This window comes from Sapajus apella, unplaced genomic scaffold (assembly GCF_009761245.1).
Source record: "Sapajus apella isolate SASKATOON/1434 unplaced genomic scaffold, GSC_monkey_1.0 scaffold37, whole genome shotgun sequence".
Lineage (NCBI taxonomy): Eukaryota > Metazoa > Chordata > Mammalia > Primates > Cebidae > Sapajus > Sapajus apella.
The window spans coordinates 14,933,610-14,957,561 of NW_022436977.1; the positions used below are offsets into that span (position 1 = coordinate 14,933,610).

Consider the following 23,952-nt stretch of genomic DNA (forward strand, 5'->3'; position numbering starts at 1 on the left):
AAATAAGGTTTTACTTAAATAAATTTAATAGGAAATTGTATGGCCCTAAATACATGAAAAAAACCAGCATCATATCCAATAAGTAAAAGGAATGTCTGAAGATAAATATTTAAGTAAACTGTGCTATATTCACACAACAGAACAACATATGTCAATGAGAATGAACAAACTACAACTACACACAATAGAGATGACTGTCACAAACATAGGTTAACTAAAGAAGACAGATATTAAAAACTACATATCAGGGCCAGGCGCGGTGGCTCAAGCCTGTAATCCCAGCACTTTGGGAGGCCGAGGCGGGTGGATCACGAGGTCAAGAGATCGAGACCATCCTGGTCAACATGGTGAAACCCCGTCTCTACTAAAAATACAAAACATTAGCTGGGCATGGTGGCGCGTGCCTGTAATCCCAGCTACTCAGGAGGCTGAGGCAGGAGAATTGCCTGAACCCAGGAGGCGGAGGTTGCGGTGAGCCGAGATCGCGCCATTGCACTCCAGCCTGGGTAACAAGAGCGAAACTCCGTCCCCCCAAAAAAAAAACAAAAAAAAACTACATGTCATACAATTCCATTTATATAAAGTAAAAAAGCAGATAAGAATATATTCTGTTAGAAGGTGGTGGTTTCCTTGGACAGTGGGATATGGGTAGTAACTTACAGGGTATATCGGGTTCAGGAAGGACGATAATGTTATGTTTCTTGGTCTGGATGCTAGTTAAGTGGGTGCATTCAGTTAATGAAAATTCATTGGGCTAGACACTTAGGACAGGAGTACTTTGATATGTATACTGGAATGTATTAAAAGTTAAGGCCAGGCACAGTGGCTCAGCAGGGCATGGTGGCTCATGCCTGTAATCCCAGAACTTTGGGAGGAGGAGGTGGGTGGATCATGAGGTCAAGAGATAGAGACCATCCTGGCCAACATGGTGAAACCCTATCTCTAATAAAAATACAAAAATTAGCTGGGTGTGGTGGTGTGTGCCTGTAGTCCCAGCTACTTGGGAGACTGAGGCAGGAGAATCACTTGAACCCAGGAGGCAGAGGCTGCAGTGAGCCGAGATCGTGCCACTGCACTCCAACCTGGGCAACAGAGTGAAACTCTGTCTCAAAAATAAATACACGAACAAATAAATAAAAGTTAAGAATATGGGAGCTAAATGATAAGAACTTATGAACACAAAGAAGGAAACAACAGACACTGGGGTCTACTTGAAGGGGAATGTAAGAGGAGGGAGAGGAGCAGAAAAGATAACTATTGAGTACCGAGCTTAAAACCTTGGTGAAAATAATATGTATAACAAACCCCTGTGACACATGTTTACCTATGCAACAAACCTTCACATGTACCACCAAATCCAAAATAAAAGTTAAAAAAAGAAATAGGCCAGGCACAGTGGCTCACACCTGTAATCCCAGCACTTTGGGAAGCTGATGTGGGCAGATCATTTGAGGCCAGTAGTGCAAGACCAGCCTGGCCAACATAGTGAAACCCTGTCTCTACTAAAAACACAAAAATTATCCAGGTGTAGTGGTGTACACCTGTAATCCCAGCTACTTGGGAGGCTGAGACACGAGACATGAGGATCACTGGAACCCAGGAGGCGGAGATTGCAGTGAGCTTATATTGCAGAACTGCACTCCAGCCTGAGCCAAACAGCAAGACTCTGTCTCAAAAAATAAAAAATAATAATAAAAGCTGGGCACAGTGGCTCACGCCTGTAATCCCAGCACTTTGGGGGGCCAAGGCAGGTGGATCATTTGAGGTCAAGAGTTCCAGACTAGCCTGACCAACATGGTGAAACCCTGTCTCTACTAAAAAATTAAAAATTAGCTAGGCAAGGTAGTGCGTGCCTGTAATACCAGCTACTCAGCCTCCTGAGGCAGGAGACTCTCTTGAACCTAGGAGGCGGAGGTTGCAATGGGTGGCAATCACACCATTGCACTCCAGCCTGGGTGACAGAGTGAGACTCCGTCTAATAAATAAATAAACAGCTAGCTTGAAATTTTAAGAACAGGTAGGCTGGGTCCAAAGGCTCACATCTGTAATCCCAGCACTCTGGAAGGCTAAGGTTGGAGGATCATTTGAGCTCAGGAGTTTGAGACCAGTCTGGGCAATGTAGCAAAACCCCGTCTCCACAAAAATATACAAATTAGCTGGGAGTGGTGGCATGTGCCTGTAGTCCCAGCTGCCCAGGAGGCTGAGGTGGGAGGATCACCTGAACCCAGGTGAAGGATGCAGTGAGCTGTAGTCATGCTTCTGCATTCTAGCCCAAGCACAGAGTGAGACTCTGTCTCAAAAATAAATAAATAGACCAGGCGTGGTGGCTCACACTTGTAATCCCAGCACTTTGGGAAGCCAAGGCAGGCGGATCACAAGGTCAGGAGATACAGACCATCCTGGCTAACACAGTGAAACCTCGTCTCTAATAAATATACAAAAATTAGCCAGGCGTGGTGACATGTACCTACAGTCCCAGCTACTCAAGAGGCTGAGGCAGGGGAATCGGTTGAACCTAGGAGGCAGAGGCTGCAGTGAGCTGAGATTGTGCCATTGCACTCCAGCCTGGGTGACAGAGCGAGACTCCATCTCAATAAATAAATAAATAAAAATAGATAATGAAAAAATACAGTAATCACTAACAGCTAGTTGTAGGTACTGTTACCTACAGAAAGCTCCGAGACCTGCTCCCTTTAGTTAAGAAAGGGAGATAAGCAAGTATTTAAAAGATATACTAGCACCAAACTGAATTGAAACTCCTTTAAACTAACTCAAAAGGACTGTTAGGTAAATTAAAAAGGAATACTTTCTCAGTATGCATTTCATTGTTCTTTAATCTTCAACCTAAAATCATCTTGAGTTTCACAGTCATCCAACTCTCACATCTTGGGAAACTCTCATATAAACTCAACAATAAAGACCACTAGCTTTCTGTTAATACAGATTAGACTATTCAATGACTAATTATAACTCTGTTCAAATCCTGGAAATATATATACATGCTGAATTAGACTGAGTACTCTGATTTTTAACAACCGATAATCAATTTATTAATATAGTTGACCTAAGCATCTCCAATTGTGACTTCCATCTCAACTCCTGGCTCAATACTGATGGAAGTAATCTGCTTAACAATCTCAGAAGGGCTGTGCAAGTCAATACATTGCTTGTGGATTCTCATCTGGAAATGATTTCATGTCTTAGAACCTTTACCAAAGTGAGTTTTTCTTGTAGTGATTTTCGAAGTCTTAGAAGGCATTTGAACTGGTCCTTTCACTTTTAGATTCTTTTCCCATGCTTCTCTGATCAAGTCAGTACACACCTTCTCCAGGGATTTTACTCTCCAGCTCATTAAGACTGATTTGAATTCAGTGAACTGCCACTTCCAGATCCATGGGTGTTTTGCCAGTATCTTTAAAAGCCATGGCTGTTGTGCGGCTTCCTGACCAACTGGTTCCTCGGCAAGAGCGAACAGCAGTGAACCAGGAGCAGGACTGGGCAGACCACAGCTTGGCACCACCTATGACCACGTCATCCTCAAAGAGCTCTTTTTTTTTTTTTTTTTTGAGATGGAGTCTCCCATTGTCGCCCAGGCTAGAGTGCAGTGGTGCAATCTTGGCTCACTGCAACCTATGCCTCCTGGGTTCAAGCGATTCTCCTGCCTTAGCCACCCTAGTAGCTAGGATTATGGGCATGTGCCACCACACCTGGCTAAAGTGTTTTTAGTAGAAATGGGGTTTCAACATATTGGCCAGGCTGGTCTGGAACTCCTGACCTCAAGTGATCCTCCTGCCTTGGCCTTCCGAAGTGCTGGGATTACAGACATGAGACACTGCTCCCAGCCTAAGCTATTTTTAAATAGCTTATTTACAAAGTACGCTCTATGCTTCAGGTCAAACATTTATCAAGGATCTGCAATATGCCAAGAACTATACAGATTTTATTACCTAATTTTAAAAATAAAAGCAATTTTAAACTAAGACCCAGAGAGATAACAGGATCTATATAAGAATGCTTGAAATAGTGAAAATGGCCCTGTATCTGGAGGTTTATTTAGTTCTGCCACTATGTCATGATTTCTAATGTACAATGCACCCATGCAAGTGGTTTTAAATTATTTCATAGGTTAAAGGCCTTCTTAACAAAAATGAAAGAAAGAAAAAATTTTAAATTAAGTCCTTACTCGTGCCAGGACCTGTGCTAAAATAAAATGTGTGTGTTTGTATAACTTTTCTCATTTAAATCTCCTGAAACCTCTACGAGATAGGTTCTATTATTATTCCCATTTTACAGATGGAAACATGAGCTTAGAAATGTTAGGTCATGGCCGGGTGTGGTAGCTCAGGCCTGTAATTCCAGCACTTTGGGAGGCAGAGGTGGGTGGATCACAAGTTCAGGAGATTGAGACAATCCCGGCCAACATGGTGAAACCCTATCTCTATTTTTTTTTTAAATATAAAATAAAATAAAAAGAAAAAAGAAAAAAAGAAATGTTAGGTCACTAGCTAGAAATAATGCAGCTAGTAAGTGACAGTTATTTGAATAGAGACACACACACACACATACACACACAAAGTATTTGTATACTCTTGTATCACAGATAATAGAGGGAATTTCACTATGTAAAACAATTCAATTAGTTCACAATTTTACTCAATTTGGTACCTACGATTCATATGCTTATAAACAGAAAATAATAGGAAAGATCAATCAACAAACACCTGAGAGAGAGGGAAAAGGCAACTTCATTTCTCTTTTGATAAGATTCTAAACACCACAAACAGGAGAAAACAGCCAAATAAAAAGTTAACAAATCCGTAACTTCAATCTTCAAAAAGGGTAAAGTGTGCCTTTAACAAGCAAAGATTGTGAGAAGTCCCATTTGGGCACTCCTCACTCCCGCAAGTGAGAGAACTGTTCTCCTTTCTTCTGCCTATTAAACCTCCGCTCCTAAAATGCACCTCTCCCCTATCCCACCCAAAAAAAAGAAGCAGATTTAAAAGGTTAATAGGAAAAGACTACTTTATCACATTTAGGTTGGATGTTAAGTCATAATATTTACTAAGGTCCACAGTTGACTACTTTACTACACAATAACCCACCCTGGACTGATGGCTTCTTCAGGAACACTGAGAGAATGTAAAATACAGGAATCCAGATAATCCTGCATTCTTCGAGCATCCATTATAATCAAGCTGATGTTTTTATCCATCATCATCGTGTATAGTTCCTTTGCTGTGATTGCTCCTTGGAATTGAGAGAGACAGTATAAGTTACAAGAAACAGCACAAGATGTGCTGACATCATAAAATATACGACAAACAGCTTTTTCTAGAAGAGCAAACTATACTGGATAAATATGGATATCACATATTTACTACCCCATCATACCATTTAATATCTTGTAAACTAACATTAAATATAACTTGTTTTTTGTTTTTTTTCTTGAGACAGGGTCTTGCTCTATCACCCAGGCTGGAGTGCAGTGGCATGATCCTGGCTCACTGCAACCTCCACCTCCCAGGTTCAAGTGATTCTCCTGTCTTAGCCTCCCTAGTAGCTGGGAATATAGGCTGTTACCATGTGTGGCTGATTTTTGTATTTTTAGTAGAGATGGGGTTTCACCATGTTGACTAGGCTGGTCTGGAACTCCTGACCTCAAGTGATCCACCTACCTCGGCCTCCCAAAGTGTTAGGACTACAGGCATAAGCTACTGCACCCAGCCTTAAGTTGTGTTTTTAACACAAGTTAACACAAGAAACCAGTTTAATGCTCTGTTTATAAAGACTTAAAGATCAAAACTTTCTGTTGTGTTTATAGCTACATCTGGTATTGACTCTGTTACCAATATAAAATAAAGGACATTAATATGTATATATTAGGAAAATACTATGTTTTTAAAAATTAAGACATTAGAAAAATGCTAACTAGTAGAAAGAAACATCTATGGTTCTAAAATTCTGGAAAGGTTCTAAATTCAAAAAGTCTCCGATGGTAGTCTCATGGTAGCTACCTGAAAAACTTAAGATTTCCAAGTATTCTTAGAATAACAAGTCAAAAGCTTGCTCTTCTATATGAGACACTGAAAAACTATGGCCATCTGTTTTTACTGGATAGCTGCCACACTAGTTTGTTCACGTATTTTTTCATACTGCAACAGCAGAGATCAATAGTTGTGTCAGAGACTACAGGGCTCTCCAAGCCCGTAAGATTCCCCAAGCCTAAAAATGTTTACTATCTACCCCCTTAAGAAAAATTTGCCAATCCTCTTTCTACTTGACGTTCATTTGTTAGCTCCTAGTCAGAAGGATAAAAGATTATTTTGTTTTTTAAGAGGACTAAGAAAAAGAAAACTAAGTAAAGCTAATGCAATATTTAATTTATTTACTTTTGGGGGAGGGCAGCCATCTGTCAAAATAAATATCCCTTATGTTACTATTTTTCCTCAGCTCTACTGAAGTGAAAGATTAAAAAGCACTACAAGAGAGCTGAGATATATAAAAAGCTGTTTCAGCAGTGAGCTGTGAAAAGAAGTCTCAATAGCTCCTGTGCTAAAAGACCTATTGCTGCTAATCATCATTCCCCTTCCTACTCTAGCCATCAAGAGTATGCTGACAAAACAGACTAAAAAAGTTGATAGCAAACCACTGAGAAGAACAACATTTATGTAGGATGACATACAAAGGAACAAATGCATAAAAACAAATCTTGGACCGAATCAGTAACAGCTTTTAGGAAAGTATCTTAGAGCACACCCAGTTTATTTTTATAATTGTTATATGGCAGTATTTTAAGTAGAGAATTTACTTTACTGTTACCTATAATTATGTTTAAGTTAAACCTTTTCTCCCATCCAAGTACTAACTAGGCCCATCCTGCTTAGCTCCCAAGATTAGGCGCATTAGATGGTATGGCTGTAGACAAGACAAACCTTTTCTGAGAGAGGAAAATGTCTCTAGCAGATGAAGAGAATTTCCTAAGTCTTGTTTAGGTCACATATTTCTCACTACAGCATCAAAACCACCTATGGATAACTTCCATATTATTGGTTTGAATTTGAGACAGGGTCTCACTCTCACCCAGGCTGGAGTACAGTGGTGTGATCATGGCTCACTGCAGTCTCAACCTTCTGTGTTCCAAGCAATTCTCCCAACCTCAACCTTCTAAAGGCGTGCCCTACCACACCCAGCTATTTTTTTGTATTTTTTGTAGAGATGGGGATTTTACCATTACACAGGCTGGTCTTGAACTCCTGGGCTCAAACAATCCTTCTGCCTCAGCCTCCCAAAGTGCTGGGATTACAGGCATGAGCCAATGCGCCTGGCCTGGATTTTTTTTTAAAGGGGGATGAAAATGACTCAAATAATTTAGTCTTTGACCACAGGATGGATGTAGGGAGAAAAAATTATGTCTACAACCTAGTCATAAACGATAAGTCCTAAAATTTGCCATGTATTCTAAGAATTTACATGTATTAGCTCATTCAATCCTCACAATAACCCTGTGAAATAGGTACTATTATTATCTACACTACAGACAGGGAAACAAACGTAGAGTGTTTTACATTCTGCAAACCACATAGAAAGGGAGAGGAGGAACCAGTATTCAAACACAGGCAGTTTGACCTCTGAGACTCCATGCTCTTAACCATTGTTGCTAAACTGCATCTTGAAAAGAAAACAAGTACGGGCTTTGGTTTTGACATTTTTCAACTGCATATTACCAGTTTGTCATGTAAGGTTAAAATTATTCATAAAATATTCCCCATGATAAATACATAAAAATAACCTCAGATATTTTCAATATAATCGTACAGACTAGAAAAAATGATAGAGCTTACATAGAGATTAGACAACAATGCGAAGAATCTCACTGTATAAAATCTGATGCTTATTCTGATTAAAAGATCTCAGAACCTAAACAACTTCCTCTTTCTGCACACACTTACCTTTCTCTTTGGTCTCACATTTTTCATTCTTTTCACCATTGTTCTATTGCATAGAAAAAAAAAGTTTCAACTTTCATAGAAACAAAAAGTTCGACTTTAACTTAATTTACTTCACTTATATGGAAACTCTAACAAACCAAGTACACGAAGTACTGGCATTTTATAAAAATGCAGATGAATAATGATATTAGAAGGTTTCTTTGGCAGTAGACAACAGCGAAAATAACTAGCAACCTTTCAGAATTATAGGGCATTTCCTCAAAATTTACTTCAGTTAAAGACCAAATATACTTTAACAGCACAAACTGCTACAGAAATTTAATTTGATCAGAAAGTACTTCTAAAATGAAACAAAATTCTGGCTATCCTATTCAGTGTCCTCCATGACATAATTAAAGCAAAATGAGGGCCAGGAGAGGTGGCTCACGCCTGCAATCCCAGCACTTCGGGAGGCCAAGGTGGGTGGACCACAAGGTCAGGAGTTTATACCAGCCTGGCCAAGATGGTGAAACCCCATGTCTACTAAAAATACAAAAAAATCAGCCAGGCATGGTGGCAGGCAACTATCATCCCAGCTACTGGGATGGTGAGGCAGAAAATTGCTTAAGCCTGGGAGGCGGAGGTTGCAGTGAGCCAAGATTACGCCACTGCACTCCAGCCAGGGCAACAGAGCAAAAATCTGTCTTTAAAAAAAAAAAAAATTAAAGCAAAATGAAGTAATACAAAGTACTCGACGTCCTGCTTATGCATTAATTCATTTTTTAGCAGTCATTATAAACTTAATTAGAGCAGTAGAAAGATCATTTGAGCTGAGCTGTGATGTATTACATCCTATGTCAAATCTTTTTTAACTACTCTGGGACTCAGTTTTCTCGTTTCCCAAATTATGTTCTTGAAATAGATTATTTTTAAGTTTCTTCTTTCTAATCAGGTAATCTACATTAAAAGAAAGATTCGGCATACCACTTTATTTGGTACCAAGCTTTTTATCTATTTCTGGGGTCTCATTCTTTTTCCTTTGCTTTCTCCTAGTTCTCCCCCAGTTTCCCCTTTTTCTTTTTTTTTTTGAGACAGAGTTTCCTCTCTTTCCCCAGGCTCTAATTAAGTTTATAATGACTGCTAAAAAATGAATTAATGCACAGAAAATATTGCTATAGAAATTCATAGAAAAATCTGAAATCAACTGAGGCTAGAATATTTATTTCAAATTAAATGTTCTTTTCTTTTTTTTTTTTTGAGACGGAGTTTCGCTCTTGTTACCCAGGCTGGAGTGCAATGGTGCGATCTCGGCTCACCGCAACCTCCGCCTCCTGGGTTCAGGCAATTCTCCTGCCTCAGCCTCCTGAGTAGCTGGGATTACAGGCACATGCCACAATGCCCAGCTGAATTTTTGTATTTTTAGTAGAGATGGGGTTTCACCATGTTGACCAGGATGGTCTCGATCTCTTGACCTCGTGATCTACCCACCTCGGCGTCCCAAAGTGCTGGGATTACAGGCGTGAGCCACCGCGCCCGGCTCTTTTTTTTTTTTTTGAGACAGAGCATTGCTCTATTGCCCAGGCTGAAGTGCCGTGGTACAATCTTGGCTCACTGCAGCCTTTGCCTTCCGGATTGATTCTCCCACCTCAGCCACCTAGTAGCTGGGACTACAGGCATGTACCACCACACCCAGCTAACTTTTGTATTTTTAATAGAGACAGGGTTTCACCACATTGGCAAGGCTGGGATTATAGGAGTGAGCCACCATGCCCGGCCTTAAATCAATTTCTAATTAAAACATTAAATTTTATCTTTGTTATCTAAAAGAACTTTATTGTGGTAATTGCAACTCTTTTTAGGCAAATCATCTGACAAGCAGAAATGGTCTTTTAACTCACACAATAAATTTGAAATACCTTTTGGATTTTGTCTTTGGAATCCAATACATTTTCCAAAGAACCTTTAGCCAACGTGCTGCCATCCTCTCTTCCTGTTTCCTGCCTTTTTTGTTGTAGCCGCTGTGCTTCCTCCTGCCTGTCTTTTTCTTCAAGTTTTTTCCGAACTTCAGCTTCTTCATATCTAGTTAAAAAAATAAGTCAAGATTTTCTTTTATTGGCATTAATCGTGGAAATTAAAGGAGCTTCAGTTCTGTAAAATTAGCATCCTGCCTCAAGGTGTTTCATGACTACATGCTTTCTCCCTCCACCACAATTCATACATCTGCCACCTGAGAACATCTGTACATTTACTTTGAATTGCCCAGAACTCTTAAACTATTATGTTCTCAAGTTGAAATTATTTAGGCTTTTTGCTATTTCTCTCCTACTAATTTCAGTCTTTTATATTGAGTCAGATCTGTTGCCATTTCCTTTTCCAATGCAAAGTCCTAATTCTTTCTGCAAAAGAAACAGCCCAAACATCACACTTATGTTTATGACTTAGAATAAAAATGTAAATATAAGCATTCAAAAAGTGGTGGAAAGTATTACCAAGGTCATCAAGTTACATTTTTTTAAAAGCATGAATTCGCTGAAATTTCCAGCTTGTTGGCAGTTAAACAGCTATCTGAACTACAGTTAGTAGCTCTCCAAGAAATTTAGAACTATTCCCTATTATAGTATAGGTGGCTGGGTGCAGTGGCTCACACTTGTAATCCCAGCACTTTGGAAGGCCGAGGCAGGTGGATCACCTGAGGTCAGGAGTTCGAGACCCGCCTGACCAACATGGTGAAACCCTGTCTCTACTAAAAATACATAGCCGGACGTGGTGGTGCATGCCTGTAAGCTGCATGCCCAGCTACTTGGGAGTATGACGTAAAAGCATCACTGGAACCGGGAAGGCAGAGGTTGCAGTGAGCCAAAATCATGCCACTGCACTCCAGCCTGGGTAACAGAGTGAGACTCCATCTCAATATAAATAAATAAATAAATTATAGGCAATGTTTGCTATTATTGCCAAGAGAGACTGAATGTTATCATAGACCTGCAATCTTGTTTGCACTAATTATCAATGCTTGGCAATGCCTGTGAGCTTCAAATTTAAAAAGACAGAGAAGACAGAACACATATAAGGGAAAAATTAAATAACTAAGATCATTCATTAGTAAAAGATAAATCAATAGTTTTCATTTTATTATTTATTATATTTTTACATTTTTTACGCTCTTTTTTTTTTTTTTTCTTTTTTTTTTTTTTTTTTTAAGATGGAGTCTCTGTCGCCCAGGCTGGAGTGCACTGGTGCAGTATCAGTTCACTGCAACCTCTACCATCCAGGTTCAAGTAATTCTCCTGCCTTAGCCTCCTGCGTAGCTGGGACTACAGGCACTTGTCATCATGCCTGGCTAATTTTCGCATTTTTAGTAGAGACAGGGTTTTACCATGTGGCCAGGCTTGTCTTGAACTCCTGACCTCAGGTGATCCGCCCGCCTCAGCCTCCCAAAGTGCTGAGACTACAGGAGTGAGCCACCATACCCAGCTGCTCTTTTCTTCCTTTTTGAGACAGAGTTTTGCTCTGTCGCCCAGGCTAGGGTACGGTCACACGATCTCAGCTCACTGCAACCTCTGCTTCCTTGGTTCACGTGCTTCTCCTGCCCCAACCTCCCAAGTAGCTGGGACTACAGGCGTGAACCACCACACTCACCTAATTTTTTTGTTTTTTGGTTTTTTTTGGGAATTTCTTTTTTTTTGTTTTGTTTTTTTTTTTTGGCTGGGGGTAGAGGGAGGGAGGCGTGTGGGGTGGGGTGGGGGCAGGCCGCAAAGAAAGAAAGAGAAAGAGAAAGGGGGAGAGAGAACAGGAGTCTTGCTCTATTGCCCAGGCTGGAATGCAATCTAAAAATAGGTATTAAAAACCTCTTTTATGCCGATAATTGTACTTAACAGCGGAGACAGGCAGGAATAAGGGAAGAAAATAACAAACAGCCAACCAATATTTCATTTAAATCTGTGAAATGCTATGCAAATGTTGAAAAGTGATTTACTTCTATTTATGTGGTCACTTTCAAAATAGGTGTAATGTGATACTGAAAAAAATGTATGTTCTGTGGTCCCGGGGTGAAGAATTCTATAAATATTCACTGAGTTTACTTGTTCCAGGTCTGAGTTCAAATCATAAACGTCCCTGTTAATTTTTTATCTCGTTGATCCGTCGAATATTAACGATGTGGTGTCAAAGTCTCCCGTTATTATTGTGCAGGAGTCCAAGTTTCTTTGTAAGTCATTAAGAACTTGTCTTATGTATCTGGGTGCTCCTATATTGGGTGCATATATATTTATGATCATTGATTCCTGTTGTTGCATTGATCCTTTTACCATTATGTAACTTCCTTCTTTGTTTCTTTTAGTCTTTGTTATTATTGAAGTCTATTTTGTCAGAGACGAAAGTTACAACTCCTGTTTTTTTTTGCTCTCCATTTGATTGGTGAGTCTTCCTCCATCCTTTTGAGTCTTTTATTCAATTTGCATGTCTGTGTCTTTGATTAGGGCATTTAATCCATTTAAATTTAGGATTAATATTGGTATTTGTGACTTATAATATTGTCATTTAATGCTAGCTGGCTATTTTGCACATTAGTTGATATAGATTCTTCATTATGAGGATACTCTTTACCTTTTGGTAAGTTTTTGGGATGACTGATACTGGTTGTTCCTTTCTGTGTGTAGGGCTTCTTTCAGAAGCTCTTGTAAAGCAGGCCTGGTGGTGATGAAATCTCTGAGTGCTTGCTTGTTCATGAAAAATTTTATTTTTCCTTCATTTATGAAGCTTAGTTTAGCTGGATATGAGATTCTGGGTTGAAAATTCTTTTCTTTGAGGATATTGAATATTGACCCCCACTCTCTTCTAGTTTGTAGGGTTTCTGCTGAGAGTTCTGCTGTGAGTCTGATAGGCTTCCCTTTATGGGTAACCTGACCTTTCTGTCTGGCTGCCCTTAGAATTTTCTCCTTTATTTCAACTCTGGTCAATCTAACGATTATGTGTCTTGGGGTTGCTCTTCTTGAGGAATATCTTTGTGGTGTTCTCTGTATTACCTGGAGTTAAGTATTGTCCTGCCTTACTAGGTTAGGAAAATTTTCCTGAATAATATCCTGAAAAATATTTTCCAGCTTGGATTCATTCTCTTCATGACATTCAGGTACACCTATCAAATGTGAATTAGGTCTTTTCACATAGTCACATATTTCTTGGAGGCTTTGCTCATTCCTTTTTACTTTTTCTTCTGTAATCTTGTCTTCTCGTTTCATTTAAGTTGGTATTTGACCTCTGATATCCTTTATTCTGCTTGATCAATTCGAGTGTTAAAACCTGTGCATCATACTTCTTGGCGTTCTCGTATTGTATTCTTCAGTTCCATTAATTCACTTATATTCCTCTCTAAATTGTCTATTCTCGTAAGGATTTCATCAAACCTTTTTTCAAGGTTCTTAGTTTCTTTACATTGGGCTAGAACATGTTCTTTTAACTCACAGAAGTTTCTTATTATCCACTTTCTGAAGCCTAATTTTGTTACTAGAACGCACTCATTCTCCATCAGGCCTTGTTCCCTTGTTGATAAGGAACTGTGATCCCCTGTAGAGGCAGAGGCATTCTGATTTTGAGTATTCTCAGACTTTTTACACTGGTTTCTTCCCATCATTGTAAATTTATCCACCTGTAATTACCAACTTTCAAATTAGGTCTCTGAGTGGATGTCCAACTTGTTGATTCCCAGCACTGAAATCTGAGCAACCCACTGCGCCAGCTAAAACAGTGGCGTTAAGATTCTTGGTGCTTTTCTGCCCGGGAATCTCTGGTCTGGCTTCCCTCTTGAGTTCCTTTTTCAATCAGCTAAATGGGCGATTCTGCCTTCCCGGAGCTCCAAACATCGACCAAAAGGGGACCCAGTCCCGTTTACTCTGCACCAAGAACCACTGTGCCAGGGCGCCGACAAAACTGCCATGCCGGCCACAAGAGTTGCACTAGTGACCCGTGGGGCTCCTCCGCTGGGAATCTCCTGGTCCGTGAGCAACAAAAATTCGTCTGAAAGTATGGCGTCCTCTCGTTCTCTGAGCTTTCACTGGGAGCTACAATCCTGAGCTGCTAGTAATCAGCCATCTTGGATCTCTCCCTGGGATCTCTCCCACACTCACCTAATTTTTGTATTTTTAGTAGAGACGGGGTTTCACTATGTTGCCAGGCTGGTCTTGAACATCGGACCTCAGGTGATCTACCCACCTCGACCTCCCAAAGTCCTGGGATTACAAAGTGCTGGGATTACATACAAGACTCAGCCACTGTGCCCAGACTTACATGCACTTTTGAGTGAATATTCCAAAATGAAAAATTTCTAAATAAACTATTCAAAGAACTGTGCCAGCTTCACATATTTAAAATTCCAAGTTTACTTTAAAAATGACTTCTGAGCCGGGCGCGGTGGCTCAAGCCTGTAATCCCAGCACTTTGGGAGGCCGAGGCGGGTGGATCACGAGGTCAAGAGATCAAGACCATCCTGGTCAACATGGTGAAACCCCGTCTCTACTAAAACTACAAAAAATTAGCTGGGCATGGTGGCGCGTGCCTGTAGTCCCAGCTACTCAGGAGGCTGAGGCAGGAGAATTGCCTGAACCCAGGAGGCGGAGGTTGCGGTGAGCCGAGATCGGGCCATTGCACTCCAGCCTGGGTACCAAGAGTGAAACTCCGTCTCAAAAAAAAAAAAAAAAGACTTCTGAACTCAAAATTATTTCTTACCATACGCTGTCAACATCATGTTAATAGTAACCAAAAATGTGCCATCTATCAATAAGATCATTCATCCACTTAACAAGAATTACATCTGTAGCTCTTGGAGAAGAAATTAGCATGTCACACAAAGCTGTGCTATTCCTCAAGTGGAAGAAATATAAGGAAAACAGTGCTTCTCCTCTAAATACTTGAGCAGTTAATTATTATTATTTTTTTTAGACGGAGTTTCGGTCTGTCACCCAGGCTGGAGTGCAATGGCCTGATCTCGGCTCACTGCAACCTCCACCTCCCGGGTTCAAGTGATTCCCCTCACTCAATCTCCCAAGTAGCTGGGACTGACTACAGGCAAGTGCTATCACGCCCAGCTAATTTTTGCATTTTTGGTAGAAACGGGCTTTCATCATCTTGGCCAGGCTGGTCTTGAGCTCCTGACTTTGTGCTCCACCTGCCTCGGCCTCCCAAAGTGCGTAAGCCACTGTGCCCGACCCTTTTTTCTTCTTTTGAAAAAAAGTGTCACACTGTCGCCCTGGCTGGAGTACAGTGGCCTGATCTCAGCTCAATGCAACCTTCACCTCCCACATTCAAGCGATTCTCCTTGTCTCAGCCTTTCAAGTAGCTGGGATTACAGGTTTCTGCCACCATGCCTGGCTAATTTATTTGTATTTTTAGTAGAGATGGGTTTTACTATGTTGGCAAGGCTGGTCTCAAGACTCCTGACCTTGTGATCCATCCACCTCGGCCTCCCAAAGTGCTGGGAATACAGGCGTGAGCCACTGCACTGTCCTAAGCAGTTAATTTCTATCTTTATGCTTAGCAATTCCTTCTGAATTATTTATTCTATTGACTGAAATGATCGCTGATATTGATAGGAACATGGTGATCATGACACATTATTTTTAAAGTGGTATCCTTTCCCCTTAAAAAATAAAGGTAGCAGAGAGAATTCTAATTTTGGTAATGACTCAGTAGTTTCCACTATTCTGAATCTCTCACAGACAACTATAAACTACCTCAAGGCATTTGAAAACAGCCATAATCAGGAAGAAAGTAGATGGGGGGGTGGGGGGGTGACGAAAGAAAGAAAGAAAGAACATTAGTAAGATCCTGTTTTTCATGGTTTCACACCTAAGGCAGGCCTTAGTGCTGAAAGCAGCTAAAATTCCAGTAGAAACCCTACCTAATTCCAGAGAACCAGAGTTCCAAAGTCTTTGTATAGACTCTCCAAAATCGCCAGCTGACACCTGAATTAAGCACACCTGGAACAGATACTAAGGTGCCCAGCTAAGTCTAAAAGAATTTGGAAGAATGTCAGTTGCCACCTACCTTAGCCAAGACAGAGAACTTAACGTTTCAGTATAGCCAAGCTAACTGCCTACTGGGACAAAACAACAATAACAAAACTATTCAGAGGACTAAATTAGAATGCAGAGCCTCTAAATGTTAGCATTAACAATGTCCCAAATTACTAGTACCAAAAAAAAGAAAAATGGGACAATAATAACAGAGAAAAGACACTGCAGACTGACTCCAAGATGATGCATTTAGCATGCAAAGATTTTACAGCAGCTGTTATAACTATGCTCAAGGGCATAAATGAAGCTGTGCTTGTAATAAATAAACAAATAGGACATCTCTGCAAAAAAAATAATAGACACTATACAAAAGAACCACACAGAAATTCTAGAGTTGGGCTGGGCGCAATGGCTCATTCGTATAATCCTAACACTTTGGGAGACGCTGGTGAGAGGACTGCTTGAGCCCAGAGCTTGAGACCAGCTTGGGCAACATGGTGAACCCTGTCTCTACAAAAAAAAAAAAAAAAAAAGAAAAAACCACACACACAAAAAACTGGCTGTGGGTGGTGTGCATCTCCAGCTGCTCAGGAGGTGAAGGTGGGAGAATCACTAGAAGCCAGGAGGTTGAGTTTGCAGTGAGCTGTGATCATGCCACTGTACTCCAACCTGGACAACAGGGCGAGACTCTGTCATCCAAAAAAAAGAAGGATTGCTAGAATTGAAACATATATCTGAAAAAAATTCACTCAACAGAAAATTGGAGATAATCAAGTAAAGAGTCAGTGTTTGAAGGAAGAACCGGCCTGGACAACATAGTAAGACCCCTGCCTCTATAAAAAATAAAAAATTAGCCAGGGCCAAAGGTGTGTGCCTGTAGTCCTACCTGCTCAGGAGGCTGAAGTGGAATTTCTTGGGCCCAGGAGTTTGAGGATGCAGTGAGCTAGGATCATGCCACTGCACTTTGGCCTGGGCAATGGTGTGAGACCTTGTCTTAAAAGAAAAAAAGATCAAAGAGTGATAACAATTATCCAATCCAGGCCAGGCATGGTAGCTCATGCCTGCAATCCTGGCACTTCGGGAGGCTGAGGTGGGTGGATCACCTGAGGTCATGAGTTTGGCCAGCCTGGCCAACATGGTGAAACCCCATTTCTACTGAAAATACAAAATTAGCTGGGTGTGGTGGCACACACCTGTAGTCCAGTTACTCAGGGAGACTGAGGTGGGAGGATCGCTTGAACCTGGGTGTGGAAGTTCCACTGAGCCAGGATCATGCCACTCCAGTGTGGATGACAGGGTGAGACCCTGTCTCAATTAAAAAAAAAAAAAAAAAAAGAATATTCCCAGAGGTAAAGAGGGACATAATGATAAAAAGGTAAATTCATCAAGAAACTATAACAGCCATAAATGTTTATGTGTCTAAAAACAGAATTTCAAAATACATGGAATAAAAGCTGAGAGAACTAAAGGCATAAATAAATAGTTAAATATTTTAATACCCCTCTCTAAGTAACTGTTACAACTTGAACCCCCACCTTACAATCAGTAATGACAAAGAAGATCTGAACAACATTATTAGCCGTTCTGACCTAAATGACATATACAGAACAGTGTATTCAACAGCCACATTTTCCTTATAAGTGCACATGGTACATTCACTAAGAGACCATATGCCAGGCCACAAAACAAGAATTAATACATTTAAAAGAACTGAACATCTTTAGCCATAATTAAATTAAATTAGAAATCAGTAAGATACAAGAAGAATCTCATATATTTAGAAATTAACACACTTCTAAATGATCCATGATGGGTCAAGGAAGAAAGGGAAATTAGAAAATGTTTCAAAATAAATTATAAAGCTCTACTGGGAAAACAGATTTATGAAAATCAGCGCATTAAAATACATAGAACAAAAGTGAATGATGACTCCATCAATAGGTGTAAGAGAAGAAAAGAAAAACTGAATGACAACTTCAGATAGAATTTTACAGAAACAGATTTTTTACCATATTCCATCTGCTTAGGCAATAACAGTGATTATGGATTCTCAAGTCTCCAGCAGGGCCTTGCTTACTGATATACTCACTTCCCCTACTTCTCCACTGCACTGTGTTAAGAACTTGGTCATAGAATAGCAAGCATGTATCCCTATTATCTCTATGGAAACATCAACTCCAGACTTTCCTGCCTATCGCATATGCCAGCATCATTTCACTATTAGAAGAAGAATGGAAAGATTTGGAACAAGGGCAAAATTATGCAATTGTTTTACCTTGCCTCCTCAATGCAAATTACTAAGATGGTACAGAACAAGAATGCTTCTACTGTTAATAACAACAAAAATAATAGCACAAACACTTACTGAGTATTTGATATGTGCCAGACACCATCTAAGTGTTTATAAATGTTAATTTTCTTAACACACTATGAGGTAGGTTTATGATTATCCTAGTTACAGATAAGGAAACTGAGGCAGAGGGAGGCTAAGTAATTTGCCCAAGTTCACACAATTAATAAAGGAAAAACTGGGATCCATACCCATGGAATCTGGCTCTGTACATTTACCTACTGCTCTATATTTGTTCTCTAGTAGTGTTCTATGCTGGAACAGTATGTGAACTGTCTGCCCTAAGAAGTAAACACAGTCAGCCTAAATCCAATTTGAGACAGAAATAAAAAAACTTTAAGATTCTCTTTTTTCCTTTTTTATCTTATCCACACTTTACCCCCAATTTTGCGTTTGTTCTACAGTCTCCATAAATCTAATTAAATAAAGCTGACATCTCTCCTGCTTTGCAGCTTCAGTTGTTAAGTTGAAGTGAGAGCGTGGCATGCTCTCTGAAACTGACTTCGGATTATTTTACCTGTCTATCTAATCCCTTTTACTAGCATTCTGATACCTCCAGATTTGGTCAAAATTACCTCTAAGACCTCCCTTAACATGAATGTAACAGAAATGAATTAAGTCTATGGTATGAGAGGTGTCCGTGAAAAAAGATAATAGTAAGAAATGGGATAGGCAAATAAAGGTTTAATAAGTATTCCTTAATGGGAGGTGATACTGAAATCTATTTTCTAGCCACTTATTAGGTGTTTTCACTAAAGCATTTTTTAAGAATCTGGGGCTATGCCTATACTTGGAGTGGGAAGACACAGATCATGAAATAACATGATTGGGCAGAATTTAGCAGAAAATTTACCACAAGATGTTGAGGGCTTTCACCTGAAAGTTATACAGGTATTGATCGACTTATGACCTATGCAACTTAACGACCATTCAACTTTATGACCACAATCGCTAGCCACGACTGCTCCGCTGTAGATTTTTGGAAACACTACAACATTTTGATGTGTATCAAGAATATCGCTACCGCCTGGGAGGCTGTGACGACAAAGTGCATGAATGGCATCTGGAAAAATTGTGTTAAGCGCTATGTTAATGATTTTGACGGATTTGACAGTGAACACGAACTTGAAACGATTCAGGAAAAAATAGTAAAACTCGCTAAAGACCTTTCTTTGGAGTGTGAAATGGAAGATGTCGAAGAGTTGCCAGACAAAGAATCTGGAGAACTTACAAATGAAGAGCTACTCGAACTGGAAGAAGAAAGAGTGGCAGAAGAAGAAGAGAAGCAGAGAACGAAGAGGAGGAGCCAGCAAGAAAGTTCACCACTAAGGGATTATCAGACGGTTTATCTTTACTGAATAAACTTCTCATACATTTTGAAGCAATGGACCCAAACATCTAACGATTTGCAAGGATTGAACGGATGGCACACGATGTGTTTCGTCCGTATCGTGAAATATATGAAGAAAAAAAGAAACATAGAATTCAGACAAAGCTCACCATGTTTATGAAAAAACCAACTCCAGTAACCCCAACTGCTGCCTCAGATGACGACATCAACGACCCGCAGCCAAGCACCAGCGGCCAATAAAATGTTTTGTACGTTTATATATTTTGATATGTTTTGCAATTGGGAAAATGTTTCCTATGGTATTTTTTACACCTGTATTTTGTATTTTTGTATGCACCTGTATTTTGTAATTTTGTATGCTTTGCAAATATTAAACCAGTTGGACTGGTAATGCAGTGTTTTACTTAAACCTGATGAATGTAAAAATAAGAAACAAAATGGTGTAGAGATGATACAAATGATAGAAATGCATAAAATGAATAAAGAAAATTATGATATATAACAATAATAAAAGAAAATTATGATAAAATATGACTTAAAGATTTTTATAACATCATTTCACAGTACTGTACATATAGCCTACTCAACTTAACGACCAAATCGTGTTATGACTGGTCTGTCGGAACCAATCATGGTCGTAAGTCGAGCACTGGCTGTAATCTATTCTCCAAACCTACAGAACCTGGCAAGAGAGAAATCCTAATCATGCAGATTTCAAAGACTTAAAGGAGGCAAACAGCTCTGTGATTGACTTATTATAGAATCAGGACAGGACAGATGTGAAGGTATGTTCATACAGAGTTGCTCTAAATGTCTGTGAAAGACACCAACATGGCGCAGGAGGCTGGGAGAGGGCAGACAGGGAGAAAAACAGAGTGAAAAGGTTTTCCACATCTAGTTTCAAAATAACCTATACAAAGGAAAAATTCAAAGTACATTTAAAAAGTCTTAGAATTCATAAATGGTGTTGGGAAAACTGGCTAGCCATGTGCAGAAAGCAGAAACTGGATCCCTTCCTGACACCTTACACTAAAATTAACTCCAGTTGGATTAAAGACTGAAACATAAAACCTAACACCATAAAAACTCTAGAAGAAAACCTAGGCAAAATCATTCAGGACATAGGCATAGGCAAGGACTTCATGACCAAAACACCAAAAGCATTGGCAACAAAAGCCAAAATAGACAAATGGAGCCTAATTAAACTCCAGAGCTTCTGCACAGCAAAAGAAACAATCATTAGAGTGAATCGGCAACCAACAGAGTGGGAAAAAATTTTTGCAATCTACCCATCTGACAAAGAGCTGATATCCAGAATCTACAAAGAACTAAAACAGATTTACAGAAAAAAAAAAAAAAGCCCATTCAAAAGTGGGCAAAGGATATCAACAGACACTTTACAAAAGAAGACATATATGGGGCCAACAAACATATGAAAAAATGCTCATCATCACTGGTCATCAGAGAAATACAAATCAAAACTACATTGAGAAGCCATCTCACGCCAGTTAGAATGGCGATCATTAAAAAATGTGAAGACAACAGATGCTGGAGAGGATGTGGAGAAATAGGAACACTTTTACACTGTTGGTGGGACTGTAAATTAGTTCAACCATTGTGGAAGACAGAGTGGCGATTCCTCAAGGACCTAGAAATAGAAATTCCATTTGACCCAGCAATCTCATTATTGGGTATATATCCAAAGGATTATAAGGATATATATTCTATTTTAAGGACACATGCACATGAATGTTCATTGCAGCACTGTTTACAATAGCAAAGACCTGGAACCAACCCAAATGCCTATCAATGATAGACTGGACAGGGAAAATGTGACACATATGGACCATGGAATACTATGCAGCCATCAAAAATGATGAGTTCGTGTCCTTTGCAGGGACATGGATGAACCTGGAAACCATCATTCTCAGCAAACTGACACGAGAACAGAAAATCAAACACCACATGTTCTCACTCATAGGCAGGTGTTCAACAATAAGAAAACATGGACACAGGGAGGGGAGCATCACACTCTGGAGCCTGTTGAGGGGGAACTAGGTGAGGGACAGCGAGGGGTGGGGAGTTCGGGAGGGATAATATGGGGAGAAATGCCAGATATAGGTGGTGGGGAGGAAGGCAGCAAACCACATTGCCATGTATGTACCTATGCAACAATCTTGCATGTTCTTCACATGTACCCCAAAACCTAAAATGCAATAAAATATATACATAAAATAATAATAATAATAATTAAGAAATAAAAAGCCTTAGAATTCAAAAGGACCCCAGAGGTTATTTAGTAACAGGGATCTCATTACATTGAAAGATGGCTCATTCTATCACGGCATGAAAGTAAATATCTAAATAATGAATCATTTTCTCAATGACTTCCTTTGTAAGTTGAGAGTTATTTTCTTTTCTTGAGACAGGGTCTCACTCTGTCACTCAGGCTAGAGTGAAGTGGCAAGATCTCAGTTCATAGCAACCTCTGCCACCCAGGCTCAAGTGATTCTCCTGCCTCAGCTTTCTGAGTAGCTGGGATTACAGGCGTCTGCCACCTTGCCTGGCTCATTTTTTTTTCTGTATTTTTAGTAGACACAGTATTTCACCACGTTGGCCAGGCTGGTCTCAAACTCTTGATTTCAAGTGATCTGCCCGCCTCAGCCTCCCAAAGTGCTGGGATTACAGGCATGAGCCACCATGCCCAGCCATATTCCAATTTGTCCAACATGGTGATACCCCGTTCTCTACTAAAAATACAAAAACTAGCCAAGCATGGTGGTGCATGCCTATAATCTCAGCTACTCGAGAGGCTGAGGCCCAAGAATCATTTGAACCTGGAAGGTGGAGGTTCAAATGATCTCAGCAGTGAGCTGAGATCACGCCACTGTACTCTAGCCTGGGTGGTGACACAGTAAGACTCCATCTTAAAAAATAAAACAAATCTTTAAATAAAAATTTTTTTAAGAAAAAAACATTTTAAACTTTTTATTTCAGAAATAATTTTTTTTTTTTTTTTGAGATGGAGTTTCACTCTGTCACCTAGGTAAGCAGTGCAATCTTGGCTCACTGTAGCCTCTACCTCCCAAGTTCAAGCAATTCTCCTGCCTCAGCCTCCAGAGTAGCTGGGATTACAGGTGATGGCCACCACACCCAGCTAACTTTCTGGTTTTTTAGTAGACACAGGGTTTCACCATGCTGGCCAGGGTGGTCACAAACTCCTGGCCTCAAGTAATCTGCCTGCCTGGGCCTCCCAAAGTGCTGGGAATTACAGGCGTGAGCCACCGTGGCCAGCCAGAATATTTTTAAATTCAAGTAACATATGATACATTCTCAGTGGAAAAAAAATCAAGCCAGTTAAGAAATATGTCACCCTAGGAGGGTGGGGTGGGAAAAAAAAAAAAAGGAAAAAAAAAAGAAAGTAAAGAAATATGTCACCCTAATTAAATCTTTCAGTTTCCTCCTTCAACTTACCATTTGCATCATACATCTCTCAATTTGCCCTTTTTCACTAACCAGGCTTTGGCAGCTCATATGACTTAAAACCAGTTCCTGGCCAGGCTCAGGGGCTCACGCCTGTAATCCCAGCACTTTGGGAAGCTGAGGCAGGCAGGTCACCTGAGGTCGGGAGTTTGAGACCAGCCTGACCAACATGGAGAAACCCTATCTCTACTAAAAATACAAAAAATTAGCTGGGCATGGTGGCGCATGCCTGTAATTCCAGTTGCTCGGGAGGCTGAGGTAGGAGAATTGCTTGAACCTGGGAGGTAGAGGTTGTGGTGAGTCGAGATCATGCCACTGCACTCAAGCTTGCGCAAGAAGAACAAAACTCTGTCTCAAAAACCAAAACAAAACAAAACAACCAGTTCCAATGTTCTCTCCTTCTGTATCTAATTGCTGAGAATGCTTTTGGTTTTATCCAGTAACAATTTTTATGCTATGGATACAGGCAGAAATTTATCTACTAGGATCCACACGACAGCATTATGTTGTTCATAAGGGAAACAATTTAAATATTAAAGAATGACTAATGAATAAAAACTGAAACATACTCTTTTTGTTTTGTAATTGTAAGCCTGGTAAGCAAATCATAGCAAATACCAGAATCAATTTTTTTTTTTCTAAATTTAAATAACTTCTGTAACTAGGCAGATCAAAACTAACAGTAAATACTTCATTCCTATTAACATAGTGTCCAGGAGCATGATTCACCAAAGAACATATGAAGAATTAAAATTTTCTAAAGAATACTGCCAGAAACTTACAAATATTATAACTTAGCAATATTGGACCTGAGTTCTAATCTAATAAACCAGT

The 23,952-nt window shown here is 39.9% G+C and overlaps 1 protein-coding gene across 6 annotated transcripts in view; it reads right to left on the bottom strand.

The window, feature by feature from the left end:
- USP8 (ubiquitin specific peptidase 8) overlaps window positions 1–23,952 on the bottom strand; it is an 81,659-nt gene that overhangs the window by 31,410 nt on the left and 26,297 nt on the right. For 5 of the 6 annotated variants that reach the window (XM_032297486.1, XM_032297488.1, XM_032297489.1 and 2 more), the window contains exons 5-7: window positions 9,845–10,007; window positions 7,950–7,992; window positions 5,103–5,247 (exon numbers count right to left, since the gene is read on the bottom strand). The exons of the other annotated variant lie outside the window; for it this stretch is intronic. In XM_032297486.1, coding sequence (XP_032153377.1) covers window positions 5,103–5,247; window positions 7,950–7,992; window positions 9,845–10,007 — 351 coding nt within the window. The remainder of the gene's footprint in view (window positions 1–5,102; window positions 5,248–7,949; window positions 7,993–9,844; window positions 10,008–23,952) is intronic. 6 annotated transcript variants of the gene reach the window in all.